Source organism: Nanorana parkeri, unplaced genomic scaffold, assembly GCF_000935625.1.
Source record: "Nanorana parkeri isolate BGI_ZX_2015 unplaced genomic scaffold, ASM93562v1 scaffold608, whole genome shotgun sequence".
NCBI classification, from domain to species: Eukaryota; Metazoa; Chordata; class Amphibia; order Anura; family Dicroglossidae; genus Nanorana; species Nanorana parkeri.
In genome coordinates, this window is record NW_017306876.1 from 740707 (window position 1) to 757392 (window position 16686).

Genomic DNA, 16686 nt, shown 5'->3' on the forward strand with positions numbered 1-16686 from the left:
ATGCTTTGCTTGTCATGTTAGTCACGTCACCAGTTACAGTTGAAAAGATTCAGACATACAGTATACTGTATCTCCCCACCTGTCATTCTCAGTAAGACACTCACACCTGTCCTCTACAGACATGGACCAGTCTTCACCCATTGGTCCCCATGCTTATCTTGGGTGGCCCTGTATATCATCCTCTGCAAGTCAATTACATTCTGACATTTCACACAGGGCATTAGACCTAAGAGTCACACTGGTCTCTCTGTGTAGTCACTTTTGTATGTCTGCTGCACAACTTGCTTCTGGTCCAACTTCAACCACCGGCCAGTATTCACTTTACTTGCCACCACATCGTTTTTTGTTGTTTGGAGATTAGGGACAGACATGTTACCTCAGGCTAATTAACTTTTAGTAAAGACTTATTAAAGCGGACCTTTACCCATATCTTTGAAATAACAAACACACCTTTAGAAATGTTTAGTAATGATAATCTACAAACAGATACTTATAGATAACTGCAGGCTTTGCATTCTTTGCATACCTTATTTCTCTTTACTTCCCCAGTCTTCTGGCAGTGGCCATGTTTACTAAGGGCAGATTACTAGCTCTCCTATTACTTCCTGGATTTCTGGCACATGTGACTAGGACATGTGACCATGAACATCATCTCAGGGGAGGAAAATGCCTTTCCCTGAGATCTCCTGAGATTAAAGATGAGATTTCCCAGCAATGCTCTGCTGATGACAAGGCAATCCCAGTGTGCTTTGCTTTGGCAAACTGAAGTCATTTTGCCCTTTCAAAGCAGGAAGTGAATGCTCTGCAAGTGTAAGTATTTCAAAATCACAGCATTTTACACCTGACATTTCTATGTTGTTATTAATCATTATACATAGAGGAGTGCATTGGTAGAATTAGATTTTAGAGTGTAAAGGTCCGCTTTAAAAACATAGAATCGTTATCATTAGAGTTTCAGTGTGTGATGATGAGTCAATTATAAGTTCACATTATCACCCTGCTTGGCTTTATGCATGCCCATGACAAAGGGGGGTAAAATCAGAGCAGAATCAGGCCACCTCAACTAAAAGTCCACAAGCAGACAGTACTTGTGTAGCATTTACTACGCTAAGGGCAAATTATCTTGCAAAGTGCAGATTCCCTTGCAAAGGGACAAGCTTATTTGCCTTTAGCAAATCAGATAGATAGATAGATAGATAGATAGATAGATAGATAGATAGATAGATAGATAGATAGATAGATAGATAGATAGATAGATAGATAAATAACTTGTACACACAGGTAGAGAACTTAAGAGAAAAGCCACATAGTCCTGAATACAGAATAGTCACAAAGGTTCAAGAACATCCAGAGCAACAATGAATTACCTCTATTAAATATTGAAACCATTACCTTCAGCAAGTTGATTTCAGAAACAGATATTTAGAACACTGTATTGGTATTGAATGTGACAGTAAAAATAACAGTAGCAGCAACAGTGGCATTATTTAAGAGCAATCAACTACCAGTTCTCCTTTAAATGTGTGCTTCTGCACGTTCCTTGCTTGATTAAAACATTGAATAGCAAGCAAATGAAGAGAAGCCCTTGTGATACCAGAAACAGTGAATAACTCTTTACTTCCACTCCAAATGTTGTCAGGAGGAAACAGCAGAAGCATTCTGCCTGTCTTTGTGTCAGTCAGACAGGCAGTGAAGAAGATCCTTGTTGCCTGACATTTAAATTTTAGCACTATTGGGGCATTATGGAGAAAGCCTCCTGCTTCTTACCTGTTATAAATGTGAACAGTGCCCAGGTCTTCATCACAGAGGGAGGAGGTCCCAGCACCCAACCAGCCCACATATATTATAAAGGGGCCCTGACATTTCAGATGACCCATGTGTAGCTGCACGGTATATACTAATGATATGCCCCCCTTTAATATTTTCTTCTTAAAGGAGAACTATGGGGTCAGTGTTTTCCCCCATAGTTCTCCTTAGGGTAACGGGAGGACACAAACTAGCAGTGCAGCGTCAATTTTAATTTACTATCTTCCTTAACTACCTCCTCCACAAGAGTATATTTTGTTTCATGAAAAAATAATTTATAGGATTTACTACTGCCTCACAGTTTTATCTTTGTGTATATATTTAATTTGTCTGTTCATCAATATAAAAGCTGTTATGCACAATTCTTGAATATTTCTCAGACAAGACGATGCCAGTCCACAATAAGTAGTGTTTAATATTTGTCATTCACCTGGTTCCATTATCCCAGTATACATATTTGGGATTGTAACATGTAACCACAATAAACTCAAATTGTCATGTTTTTTTTTTACTTCCTCTATGTATCTCCTAGATATATATATCCTTCTCCACCTCTGTCTCTACCATTCTCTGTTTCTAACTCATTCTCTTGCATATTCTCTCTCATCTGTGATTGGTGAATCTTCCCTGGGTGCTGCTCATTTTGCAGAGGATGTAAATATGTCTATAAATGTGTTAACTGTTTAAGTGCTTGGTGAAGGAAAGCAATCTCAGGCTCCTTCTGCAAGGATACAGAGCGACAAAGCAGTTTACTGTGTTAAAGAACAATATAAATTCATATAAATCAGGGATTTCTTTCATTTTTATTATTCTATGTCATTACATATCTACCCTGCATTTCACAAGACCATTTCCAAGTTTACCTCCCCCTTTTTTTACATTCTCATTCCATAATCCTTAGCCCTTTCCTGTTTCAGCATTATTTATTTTATTACCACCTTTCACTTTTGTAGTTTCCTATTCTTCTCCACTACCACAACATCCTACTCTTCTTATGCCTTCCACATTATTTCGTGTTATCATTTTTTCATTATCACCGTTCTTCACGTTATGCTTATTGTATGCTACATAAGTCTTAATTGTTTTGATCAGATGGTAGCCGGTTGATAGGATTAGCAGCCTTCCTCTCAGCTTCTAATACCTTGCCCTCCCAGGCTGTTGTTGTCTGGTATTAGCCAGTGCTCTATCTCTCTCTCTCCCTCCTTTGGCCTCCATGGGAAGACTAATTAATTTATAGCCATAGCAGCTGATCTAACAAACATGCTGCGGTTCCTTGGCTGGGATTCTTTCTTAAGGAGATGGGCGCATATAGTACTACAGCAGTCATGTGCACTGTTAGTAGCTCTCTTTGGGAATGCTGGATGGAAGGGTGAAACCTCTTCCTCTACCTTTTCATGTCAGTTGTTATGAATAGGTTAATATGATGATGAGTCTAGCTCCATCCCAATCACTTCATTGCTGTTCTTCATCTTATTTCCGCTGTCTCACACTTTACTCCCCCTCTGCTTCTGTCTTCGTTCTTGCATGCCACACTTCTGTCATCCCTCCTCCATTTTCCTCCATTTTCTGTGAATCTCTCTCCATTACTCTGTTTGCCATTCCCCTTCCTTGTTTGTTTTACACTCTTTTATATTTGTGTAAAACTCACCATTCAACCCATCTGTGCTACTGTTTCCCGTACAATGCGTTCATGTAACCTTCTCTTTCTCTCCCCTATCCTCTCTCTTTCCCTCTATTTGCTTCTCTACCTCCTACACTTTCTGCTGTTTTCTCGCTCACACCCTCCCTCCTCTGCTCTTCTCTCAGAAAATCCATTTAAATGCAATTCTATTCATAAGGCCCCTCTCATGCATGTCTAATGAATTTCAGGGAGAATGCTCTTGCAGTGTGGCCGAGTAGGGACCCAATCTGCAGAGTGTGTACGAGTCATTTGGTGCAAAACCTGGTTGTCTTCCCTCTCTGATTACAGCTTAATTAGAAATAAAGCCTTGTAGTAAGAGTGGTGAAAAGAGTGTATGTTCTTTTAACTCCTCTCATGGTGACAAGTATCACATTGAGTACCTCCCGGTGCTGGACAGCGGTCACACTAAACTTAAGTAGATGAATCTGTGTTGCCCAGTTAAGAGGACACTTATAGTTAAAGAACAAATATAGTCTAAATTTTGTGCTTTGATATCTGTATAATGTAATAATGTACTAATGTTATTCAACGTATAAATTCCTTTTTTTTTTATTCCATGCACATTTATTTATATTTTTCTCCACATTTACATGCAGACCACGCTCTCTAGCAAAACTGCCAGTAACAAGGATTGGTGCAAACTATAACACTACCCGGGGTGTTGACAACAGTCACTTTATATTCACATGGTTTTAAATCTTCATATAAAAAGATACAGTTGCTGCAGCTGCTCAAGCACCCCTGGCAGTGTTGTGGTTTGTCCCAACACCTGTCACTTTTTCTGCTCAGACTCCTCTGCGTGTAAGTGTGGAAATATATATTTAAGCATCTGATATTGAAAAAGGAATTTGTATACTGAATATTATCATTACATGTATTAACTGCATACCGCTATTAGAATAACATCATTTTACATTGGTGGACCTATAATAAAAAAAAATATCCTACCGTGAAAAGCTCGGAGTTACCTATGAATTCTGTTTCTCTGGTTCTAAGTGTCCTCTCTCATTACGGCTTGCCCTTGGTACCACTCTGGAATTCAATTTCACAGTCCACTTTGTGCCAAGAGTCCACTAACAACTTTAGAGCTTAATCGGAGCTTAATCAGTTGTAGAGTAAAGTATGTCAGAGGGAGGAGACCAGGTGGGTTCTGTATGTTGTCATTGTTGAGCTTTGCAACTGCAAACTTCATATCTAAACTGCTTGCCATCTTTCAGTAGCTTGGATGCAGCTCTTGGAAGGCTTGTATGTTGCGCTCGGTTCAAAATCTATTTGGTTTGTCCGTGATATATCATCAAAACAATAGTTTATATAAATCAGATGCAGCTCTTGTTGACTTGCGGTGTTCTGTTTAGTGCCTGGGCCCATAACCTGTTGGTTATGTGTTTGGATGAAGCACTGAGATCTTGAGGAATACTGAATTAAGTTTACTCGCTTAAAATAACATGACATGTATGTATACAGCATTGTCCAGGAAACATATCGATATAAAAAACAACTTCCTGTGTATCATAGATAAGCATGCACATAGAGAGCATGGAGCTGGCTTTCTGGCCAATCAGGAAGCCGGGGGGCGGGTAATGACTCGCCACCCAGCATCCTGATTGGTCAGCTTCCTGACCAATCGCCGCCCAGCTTCCTGATTTGCCAGGGAGCCGGCTCCGTGCTCCCTCGTCACTAAGTGCATGGAGCCGGCTTCCTTGCCAATCAGGAAGCCGGGCGGCGTGTAATAACTCAGCGCTCGGCTTCCTGATGCTGAAAGTTCCAGTATAGGGATAAGCACCCACACAGACACTCGCCCACATACTCGGTATCAGGACTGATGTCGATACTAGTATCGGTATCGGTGCATCCCTAATAGTAATGACCTCCAATATTATAGGCTGGTAGCAATAGATCCTAACACAAGCTCTTCCAGCACTACCATTTACCATTAAAGCTGGATTTAAACACAGTTGGCACCATATATCCAGCAGGGTGAAAAAGACAAGGAAAGGGGAGATAATAAGGATTATATCAATAAAAATCAAATGTACAACCATCTGGGTACTGGTAAAGTAGATCCAAAAATATGACACCTGTAGCTTGTAAAAAGGAACAGTATGTACTCCTAGAAACATATTTATGTGTATATCCAAAATAACAGGGTCATAGTCACATCTCTTTGTAATGTGTTATAATTTTATGGGTTCCAGCAGTGACTTGTCAAGGACTGTGGAGTTATGCAATAGTTCTCAAAGCTTTTTGGAGAATTTTAGTAACTTCATCATTTTTATTCTGTCACCCAGTAGTGGTCTCCCTTCTCCTGGCTTACTTTGCAGCAAGTATAATACATTCTGTGTTCTCAAAAATATGTATTGGGTATGTCTAAGTGTGTAATAACTTACTGTATATATGCCTTGCTACATGCTAATAGATTTCATAAGAAAACCGTATTTTTATACTTCAGTTGCATTGAACTGTCCTACTTGCTTACATTTTCCCTATGGGAAGAGTTACAGCATTAAACTATATTTACCCAATTTGCTCATTCTAGAACTGAAACCTAGAATTACAATGGATTTAAATAGGATTTTCACTAGTTGTCTACACAGCAAACACAACATTTTGAAGGTATAAAATATTAGTTAAAGGATAACTTTATTTTAATTAAGTTGTCCATCACTGCCTGCATGCACTTTATGCCCATTTGTCTTGCCACAACATGTCTAGAATTGTCAGGTTGGACAGGAATCAATGTTAAATAGCAATTTCCAAATCTTGTCTCACATTCTCACTTGAATTGAGATCAAACCTTAAACTGGCTTACAGAGGTTTTTAATCTTTATAGCAACACCTCTAACTGTAAGAGATGACCACATTGCAAACAGTTGACCCCCTAGTCATTAGAACTCAGTGATTTAAAAAAAAAAGAAAACCCTGATAGACTTGGAGTTGGAAACCTCTTTATTGTATTCTTATGTCTATGTGACAGGTTTGCTTGCACATCATTGGTTGACACTTATTTGAAATAAAAGAATAAAACAATAAACTGCTTGACTTATAGACAGAAACAGTTGCAGCCTTGGACTTTGTCGATGTCATGCAATAGAATTTAATAAAAGGGTGCTATTGTGTAACTTTAATGTTAAAGTGATTTAAGTGCTTTGTAACAGTTTTTTCTTGTTACTCTCCAAGGGTCAATGGTAATTTGCGTTCTTCAAACTGTTATTAATAGCTACCATCACTACTCCAAAATATTGAGCATAAGCTGGAATTCTTGAAAACCTAAAATGAAATTCAGCATAGCATCTAACTGACAGGCCCAATGCTGTACAAGCTAGAAATTGTTCTCAGCGTAAAGCATTAATCTCTGTGTATTTATACTGCATAACCTCTTCATTCCGTTTAGCCTTTCTATTCATATCTCTTCACTTTACCTTCTCTAGTGTATACCCAAGCTAAGTAGTGCTTGGGGACTTCCCAATTCAGTTTGACAAATGTCGATCGATCCTGATTGGCCGCCAGGGTTCTATGCAATGCACATTAACCTGAACCATGAGAAGGCCGTCCCCCCTCCCCTTGCTCACTTCATCCTTCGTCCAAGTAATGAGATGGTGTCCCCCTCCTGCTTCTCTGCTGCCTTCACCTCTCACTTTATTTTAACTGCAGCTGATCGATTAACTGTATGTGTTATGGATTAGCTGCTATAATAATATCACATACACTTCAGAAAAGTGTGAATGTGTGCTTTAATGTGCTGAATAGAGCTACCGTGGCGTAAAAGCATTATACATTCTTAAAAGAAGGAGTTTGATATTCAATTCTTGAATCAAGCAAGGAACATGCACTAGCCCACATTTAAAGAACTGGTAGTTGATTAAATAATGCTACCATTTTTACTGTCATTCAATACCAATACAATGTTCTAAATATCTGACTCTGAAATAAACTTGCTGGAGGTAATGGTTTCGATTTGTAATAGAGGTAATTCTTTGTTGCTCTGGATGTTCCTGAACCTTTGTGACTATTCTGCATTCAGGCATATGTGCTTCCTTTCCCAGGTTCGTATCTATCTATCTCTTTATCTATCATGATCATATCGTGTGATTTCATCTACACAATGGGTCTGACTTGTAGTGGCTAAAATGCTAAAGCAGTATGTTTTTCAAGAAGTGTGAATTAGTTGTTAAAACTACACAATTAAAGGTTTAATACTGAAATCCCTCTTTGATACATTTAAGACAATATTACAAGTCATAATACACCTTGGCATGGTACTTGACATGGCATGGCAGTTCTTGCATGTGGCACAGCTTGATACTGAAGGTCCAAAAAGTACACGGAAAGCTGTATACCTTTGTGTTGTTTGCTATAAACACAGGCTAACACACATGGGTGTTGCAAAGATCCTAAAAGACCCAAGACAACTTAATGCACCACCCTGGGATGGCATGCCATCTCTTAAAGTGTGGCTGGTTGGCATGACTAAAATGTAGTATCAGTACAGTAATATATCACCAACCAGTGGCGCTATCATATCATCATAGTAATGTATCTCCCAGCCAGCGGCGCTATCATATCATCATAGTAATGTATCTGCCAGCCAGCCATATCAGAATAGTACTATATACCCCAGCCAGCAGCATAATAATTTAGCAATCCATTCAACAGCATAATAATATATCCCCCACCAGCTGCATTATAATATACAGTAGCATAATAATATATTTCCCAGACATCAGCATTGTAATGTACAGTATTATAATAATATATTTCTCACTCAGGAGCATTATTATCTGCAGTAGCATAACAATATATCTCTCAGCCAAGAGTATTATTATAAACAGAAGCATAGTTTATCTATCTATCTATCTATCTATCTATCTATCTATCTATCTATCTATCTATCTATCTATCTATCTATCTATCTATCATGATTTACTATAGTTATGGCTGCTGCTGAGCTTTTTAAAAGATTTTTATTGTATTTTACCATATGTTAGGTTGTTGCCAATTGAAGTGCATATGCTCTGCCCTTTATACGTTTCCATTGGCTACTAAATTCAACCTTTTCTTACAATTTACATTAAAGGAGAATTATAAGGCAAGTGATTTTCACTCAGCCTCATAATCTGAGCAGACCTGTGACAATGAAACTGTCACAGGTCGGCTCAGTAGATCGGGAAGTGAGGGAACACATACCGTCGCTCACTCACTTCTCGATCTATTCCTGCAGAGACCCGTGACAGTCACGGCTCCCTGCAGGGATTCCCCCCTCCCCTGTCCGATCCTCCAGCACTGACTGGTGGAACGGACGGGGAAGGGGGTGGGTACAGCTGGCTCTGCCTCTAGATAGGCAGAGCCAGCTGTCACTCACGCAGCTGGGTGGATCCAGACAGTATTGTCGGGATCCGTTCCGGCTGCGGCGTCTCAGTATAGCGCGAGCTGTAGCTCGCGTTATACTGAGCTTTGGGTGACGGGAGAACACTAGTTTGTGTTCTCCCGTGACCCTTAGGAGAACTATGGGGAAAAGCCCTGACCCCATAGTTCTCCTTTAATAAATCTATAATCTGGTATATTGTACCCATTATCTATTCTTGTTATATTTAAAAAATTAGAGGCTGCATAAACATTGTGACCATAATAATATAAACTTGTTCGATAACTCTCTTATACTTACATTTTTAGGTATGCCATTGCAAATCTAAATATATGGAAGTATGGAATGGAATATGGAAGATAGATATATTTTTTAAGACATACAACATACTTATGCAATATATACATATATGTATTTCCATTGGGAGATAAATTACAATATCTAAAGTCAGTCAATCAATATGAATACTGTGGGGGGAAAAAGTGAGGAGACGTTAATTCATACCCTTATCAGTTTGGTACTATTTCCTTTTTTCCCTACAACAAATCCAAGTGACAGCCAGAGACATTGTTGAACTTTCAATGGCTTTGCACATTAATCTCTTTTCTTTCTCAAGCTGCTCAGGCACTCATTCACTGTTATGGTGCAACCATTGTGAGAGTCACTGTAACACACGGGAGATGACAAAATGATTATCATAATATGTCCAGCTCAGAGGAGAAGGAAGGATAACCATTTTGACATATTGGAGGAAAGGAGAAAGGAAAAAAAGTTACAAATGGAAAACAAATTATTGTCACAATGGGTCTGATTTATTAGGAATAAAGAATGGTGCAGTTCCATGCAAAATCCTTTTCACTTGGGTTGTGTTCCAATTGCCGTCTGATTCATAATTCATTTTTTCACAGAAGTAGAATGTTGACTTAGCACAGTGTATGTTCACTTTGAAAATTGTCCTGCATTAACCAGTTAGGCTCCACGGCCATTTTCTGGTGTCTGCTTCCGGTGTCTGCTATGGGCCTTTTAATTAGTCAATGACTTTACGATACAAAACTGAAACACACAATAATTTTGTTCGAGACAAGCAAGACATTTCTTGGGCGCAGTTGTCTTATTATTTAATGTTCTATATTTCAAAGACAAAAATAGAAGTAAAAATAGAATATTAAATATTTTTATTTCAGGTAAAAAGTACTTACTATACTGTAGGTATGTATATTATTTTTATGCAGCAATTTGTCTTGTTTATAATGGCACCAAAATGGTGCTTCTGGTACAAAAAAGATTTGCAAACTCCATATCTTCTGGTCCTGCCCAGCCTTAGCACACTTCTGGTCAACGGTTCGCGACATTGTGAGGAAGTTCATGGACTCTGACTTACCATTGGACCCCTCAATTTTCCTGTTACACAACATTCCTATGTCCCGGAAAGCTTACTCCAGATCTGTAGTACGTCACTTGCTGGACGCAGCTAAATCCTGCATTCCTAGTCTTTGGAAGAATCCCTCTTCCCCTACAATATCTATGTGGATACGCAGGGTGGAGGAGATTAGGGTAATGGAAGACATGATTCTGTCTTCCCAGGATAGGCAGGAACATTACTCTAGGACATCTTTTTACTGGTTGGAGTACATGGATTCCCCTGAGGGCCGAGCATACTCTGTATGATCTCCTCCCTTTAAATGGCTCACGAGGGAGAGCCCAGTGTGTGACCCTATCAACAGGCTTTACCATGTCCCGCTGACCTATACCTCCTCTTACACACTTGCTTACTGGTCCTGCCCCCCTCCCTCTAGTCTGTCTGCCTCCTTCTTCATCCCTCTCTCCTGTCCTGATGCTGTCTGATGTCCTACCCCTCCCCTCAGTTCCTGGCAGCAGATAGGTGGACCCCGTGGTTTACCCTCCTATGCCTATCGAAACCAGGGCTTATCACGCACTATGACATATAAGATGTGCATTGCGATCCCCCCAAACGCCCGGATGTTACATATGATGTTATGCTGTTACTGTTTGATCCTTAGCCAATTAAGCGATTGGGGCTAGATGATATAGCTATACTTACTACGATTGCATATGTACATCCTCATTCCTCGATTGTAAATGTGTTGTATGTTTACTGTAAAATGTTGGCTCAAAGTAAAGAATAAAAAAAAAAAGATTTGCATTTTTAATACCTGCACTACAAAATGCAAACAGATGAAAATTAATGAAACCTACAAACAGTGTAAATTTTTGTTTTTTAAAGTTCACTCAGAAAAGAGCAGAAAGTAATTAATTAGGTTTCATTATGGACAGCAAAGGGTTAACCAAAGTTTAAAAAGAAAAGAACTCAATTTTAAAAAAGGGACCCTTTTTACTAGGTATAGTTTGCTTTAGCCACTCCTGTGTAAAATCTGCACTTATGTTAAAACACTATGTTCAGATGGTTAATGTCAACAGAAAGCTGTTGACAGCTCTGCTGTACATATCAGGACATTAGCTGTCAAACTGACAGCAGGTACAAACAGCCATACCCATAACTTTGTTTTCCCTGAGGACCCATTCACACCTAAGCTGTTTGTCGCTCATGATCAGTGCAACAAACAGCTCAACATCAGTAATCCCATTATTTTTTCTGGCCCCTGTGCACATGTCAGTGTTTTGTTGCAAGCAGAAATACGCCTGTCACAAGAAATACATGCGCTACTTAGGGGCAGATTTCAGTGTGTTTTGTCCCATAGACTCAATAGAAAAGGCTTGAAAACACGCATTGCGATTTTTTTGTGCATTTGTGCACGTTTGCCCATGGACATGAATGTGTGAGAGTCTGCTCACAAAAACGTGCAACTTAATATACGTGTGTAAAATGCTTGCAATAGGTGTCACCTGGGTGTGAATCCAGCCCTAAGGAAGACTCTGTGACATCAAAGGTATGTCCTTAGGTCAAATGAAGCATTAAACTTTGTTCTCATAACAATTCTGTACGCTGTAAGTTACTTTTACACGATTCTGTACCCTAAAATACTGCTTTCTTCCATGTGGTTCCCGTACTTTCTCGCCTTTTTTCTATGCAATGGGTAATGACCACACGTTTCATTACAAGTGACCTTATGCAGCCTGGTACTGCTTTCTGAGTACTGGCGACAGTTCTCATCATTTGTTTTCATATGGACTTGTAGTGCATTGAAGGGGTGGGTGTGCCTGGCCAGGTCTGTTAGATTACAGAGTGCACAGGGCAGCCTACTCAAACTCTGGTGACTCTTGAACAGCACAGTCTAATTTAGGCATGCCAGGCAGGTAGGGTTGCCACCTCTTCAAGTGAAACCCGAACACTCTAGCGCTGCATGCGGCACATTTTTTCTTCTTCTGGAGAATATAGAGGAGAGAGTGAGGAGAGGAAGCCAGGAGAAAGAGCAAGAAGAGACAGCCAGTGGAGGGAGTAAGGAGACCATTTATAGAGGACTACAAATCCCAGCAATACATGATACAGCAATACAAAATAATATGAAGCTACATACTCAGTGTTGTTCCGGGGTGGTGGTATCCAAGGTCTCAAGTGGCCTGTGTGGGCTTTCAGGTAGCTGTGCGGACTCTCAGGTGGGCCGTGCGCACTCTCAGGTAGGCTATCCTGGCTTTCAGGTGGCTGTATGGGAAGTGCGGAGAAGGTTTAGGAGATGTGCGTGCTGGCCTGTGCCTGTTCACAGGTGCCCGCCTCACGGGAAGATGATTCAGGCAGATGCAGCTGCCTCAGGTCCCACGCTTGCTGGGGACCTCAGGTAACCGCATTTGTCAAAAAATGTAAAGTGCTGGTATCGGTACTTAGTCTCTTATGTCTGGGTGTCAGCTGGCCTGACACCCGGACACAAGACTCAAAAAACATGGATAGATAGATAGATAGATAGATAGATAGATAGATAGATTTTTTTTTGGTCTTATTTACATTCTTCTTTGTGTGGTGAAGGAGAGAGATCCTCTCTAGAACAGTTGTTACCTGAACAGGTGTTCCCACTGGAGGATTTCCCCTCAATGTCCTATTTCACTGGACCACAAGACAAATAGAGAGTGCAGCGGGTCCTCCTTCATGAATTCATCACCAGGACCGCGGTGTTACCTCTGTCTGCCTGAAATTGTGACATCTTGTGTCCGGGGCTCAGCTGGCCTGAAAACCGGACACAAGATTCCAAACCCGAACAGTCCGGGTGAATCCCGGACAGGTGGCAACCCTACAGGCAGGTACTGTAACATTAAAGTGGAGGTAAGAATATGGAAATAAAGGCTGTTAGGACAACGTCTGCCTATCCCTTAGACCTCATTTGGGCTTGAACCGGTTAATAATGGCTCAAATAAAACACTTTTATCACATTTAATAATAACGCTTGAAATGTCATGTTTAGCCTGCGGTATGTGATATCACAGCTCAATGCATCAGAACCATGGGCCCAAGCTCAGAGGAAAGAGGGAAGGATACTAATTTACACTTTTGGGAGGAAGAATAAAGGAACAAAATGTGGAAAATGTTGTCTCTGCCTGAAAGCATAGACCATTTTCTGACCATGTGTCATGTTACCCTCAAATTTAGAGTGTAACATGAAACATAGTCACATTCTCCAGCCAACCACCCTCATACTGACAAGCCCCCCCCTCTCTCTAAATCGTGCTGTTTTTCTCCCCATAGGCTTTTTTTTAGATTTGAATTTGGCCAAGATGTGCGCATTTATTATTTTTTTCTAAAAGGTGAACTAAGCCTTTAACTATGTTAAACACTAACAGGGTTATTCACTAAAGCAGGGGTGCCCACAATTTTTCGTCTGGAGATCTACTTTTCAAATGATGAGCTCAATGAGATCTACCAACGAAAAAACACATTTTTAAAAAAATCAAGCACATTAAAATCGTTACTGGGACTACTGCCTCTATCTCTCTGAAATGCAAGCCGACCGGCTCCCTTCATTCAGGGGCGGAGGGGGTGTGGCGGTGCATTGAAGTCAATAGCACCACAGCCATGTCCCCCGCCCGCAGTGCGATCGCCCTCGGTCTAGTGCAATCTGCAAAAATGCTGCAAGCACTATTTTTGAAGATGGCACTGGACCGGAACGCAGGCACTAATGCCTTCTGGGTGCAGGCAATCGCACTGTGGGCGGGGGGCGTGGCTGCCCTGAGCACAGCGAGTCGGCCGGCTTGCGTTCCAAAGCCCGAACACTCTGGAATGCAGACTTTGCGGTGTGAACCGGTCCTCTCTCTTGGCTGTCTCTTCTCTCTCCTCACCCTCTCTCTCCTCACTCTCCCCTGTCTCTCTCTCGCTGCTCTCTTATCTCTCTGCTGTCTCTTCTCTCTCTCTCTCTGCTGTCTTTCTTCTCTCTCCTGGCTGTCTTTCCTTACCTGCACTGCCCAGGTCTCCTCTCAGGTGTGGTGTCCTGTCCTCCCGTGGTGCTCGTGTGGCCGACGATGCACACGGGGAGAGGTGTCCCGCCCCTTCCCGTCTGACGTGTCTGACACATTCAGCTGCACTAGCACCGCTGTTGTATATCGCTGGAGGGAGCTTAGGTCATTGAGCCTATCATGATCTACCGGTGTTGCCTTTGCGATCGACTGGGAGATCGCAATCGACCTAATGGGCAACCCTGCACTAAAGGGTGAAGAGTTTGGAGATGGCAGGAGAAGTGAACAATCGAGACCAAAATAACTGATTTGGAACAATTCTCCAATCCAGCTCACTTTCCAGTTCAGTTAAGTTGGCCTAGATTGTTTAGTTCTCCTGCCTTATCCAAACTCTTCACCCTTTTGTGAATAACCTTGTAAATGTTTTCTAAATATTTTATTATGACCATAAATATCTTAAAAATGAATCCCTTTGTGTGTATTTTTATATGTACCTGTACACATGTTTCACAGAGACCGTAATAACATCAAGGATGTGAGAAATAGAGTTATTACCCCCTAGCACCAGTCAGGCTATGACTTCCGGGGCAGTTTTGATTAGTGGTAGACATTGACTAAGTCCAGATCTTAGGAAGAACACATTAATAAACCCAGCCTTTGTAAAGCAAATCTAAATGTTTGCATTCAAGGCAAAGGATCAGGTTGCTTTATGCCCACAATTCCCAATATATTCTTAACTTTCCTTCACTCTCCTGTTACTTCTTTAGGCAGTTGCTGTAAATACCAGGTTGCTCCTGCAGCATGTGACTCACTGGCCCAATTAGCATTGTCCATCCACGCCTCCAGTGGTTGAAGGTCATAGCTAAATGGATAAGTAGTGGAGCACAAGGACTTTAAGTATAAGCATCTGTAGAGGTCTGCATTAACTGGAACTTGTTGTCACTTTCCTTTACAGTAGTTTGAACTGCATATAATGTCTATTAAAGGAGAACTATGACATGAGTGATTTCCACTCATCTCATAGTTCTAAGCCGACCTGTGAGAATGAGACTGTCACAGGTCGGCTCAGTAGAACGGGAGGTGAGGGAACACATACCGGATTCCCTCACCTCTCGATCCTGTCCCGGCTCTCTGCCGTGACAGGGGGAGGGGCTGCATTCCCCTCTCACCGATCCGATCTGCCAGCGCTGACTGGCGGAACGGACGGGGGAGGGGGCGGGTACAGCTGGCTCTGCCTCTAGATAGGCAGAGCCAGCTGTCACTCACGCAGCTGGGTGGATCCCGTCAAAAGAGTCGTGATCCGTCCCGGCTGCGGTGTCTCAGTATACCGCGAGCTGTAGCTCGCGGTATACTGAGCTTAGGGTAACGGGAGGGCGCTAGTTTGTGTCCTCCCGTTACCCTTTGGAGAACTATGGGGAAAAACACTGACCCCATAGTTCTCTTTTAAAGTGTAGACCAAAGTGGTTATAATAAAACAACAATCTGAGCTGATGGCTAGGTCTTTTTTCCATCTTCTTATTGGCATTCTGCTAACATGTTTTTGTGGCTGTTTTAATAAATGCTTTACAATTAACACATATTTTATATTTGTTGCAATATTTATACTGTGTATTTTGTAAAAATGTCATATAGAATATTTTAACTACCATATCCGGCAATCATTTGGTGTGTGCTACAGTATATATAGTGATTCACAGGTTGCACAATGTACATTACATAAAGACAGCATGCTCTACGCAGCGCCTTCTTGCTTTATGCGGAAGCAGCCAGACTGTACTATAAAAAGGTTAGCAAAGGGTGACTATGTGACAAGAAGCAATGTGGGTGATAAGTTTTACACTTTCAGTGTTGACACTGGCAAAAGGGTAGAAATAAGTGACAATCTGGCGAATGAGCAATACTTCTGAATTCTGTACATTTACTTCTCCTTGATTCTTTGTTGTATATCTATGGAATTTAATTTTTTATAGCTCCTCCCACAGATTTATGTCTTTTTTATGTACTTTCTTTGTACTCATGTGTCTCACAATTTTTTCTTTTAGTTTTGTTTCTTACATTATTTTATTTTTTTCTTATTTTAGAGGGGCGATTTGTCACCTCACCACTGGGTGCCCTATTTATCCAGGATGTACAGAAGGAGGACGCCTTATCAACATATCGATGTATCACCAGACATCGTTATAGTGGAGAGACACGTCAAAGCAATGGAGCGCGTCTCATAGTATCAGGTTAGCCATTTCAATCATGTCTAATATCTGATAAATGTTCTCATGTTAAGTGTATACAGGTTAAGTATTTTGTGTTCTTATGTAGTTTCTCCCCTTCCTACCCTTAAAGCATTGGTGATCAGTGGTGGCTTTCCCCTTCCCCTTAAAGCCATTGGTGGCCAGTGGTGTTTTCCCCCTTGATGACATTGGTGGTCAGTGTTGTAAGACTACCCCCCCCCCCCCATGCAGCGAGTGGGTGCCAAGTGTGTGTT

General features: G+C 41.1%; 1 protein-coding gene across 2 annotated transcripts in view; it reads left to right on the forward strand.

Moving 5' to 3' along the window:
* DSCAML1 (DS cell adhesion molecule like 1) overlaps positions 1 to 16686 on the forward strand; it is a 262572-nt gene that overhangs the window by 168811 nt on the left and 77075 nt on the right. For both annotated transcript variants that reach the window (XM_018562869.1, XM_018562871.1), the window contains exon 4: positions 16289 to 16435. In XM_018562869.1, the coding sequence (XP_018418371.1) occupies positions 16289 to 16435 (147 nt within the window). The remainder of the gene's footprint in view (positions 1 to 16288; positions 16436 to 16686) is intronic.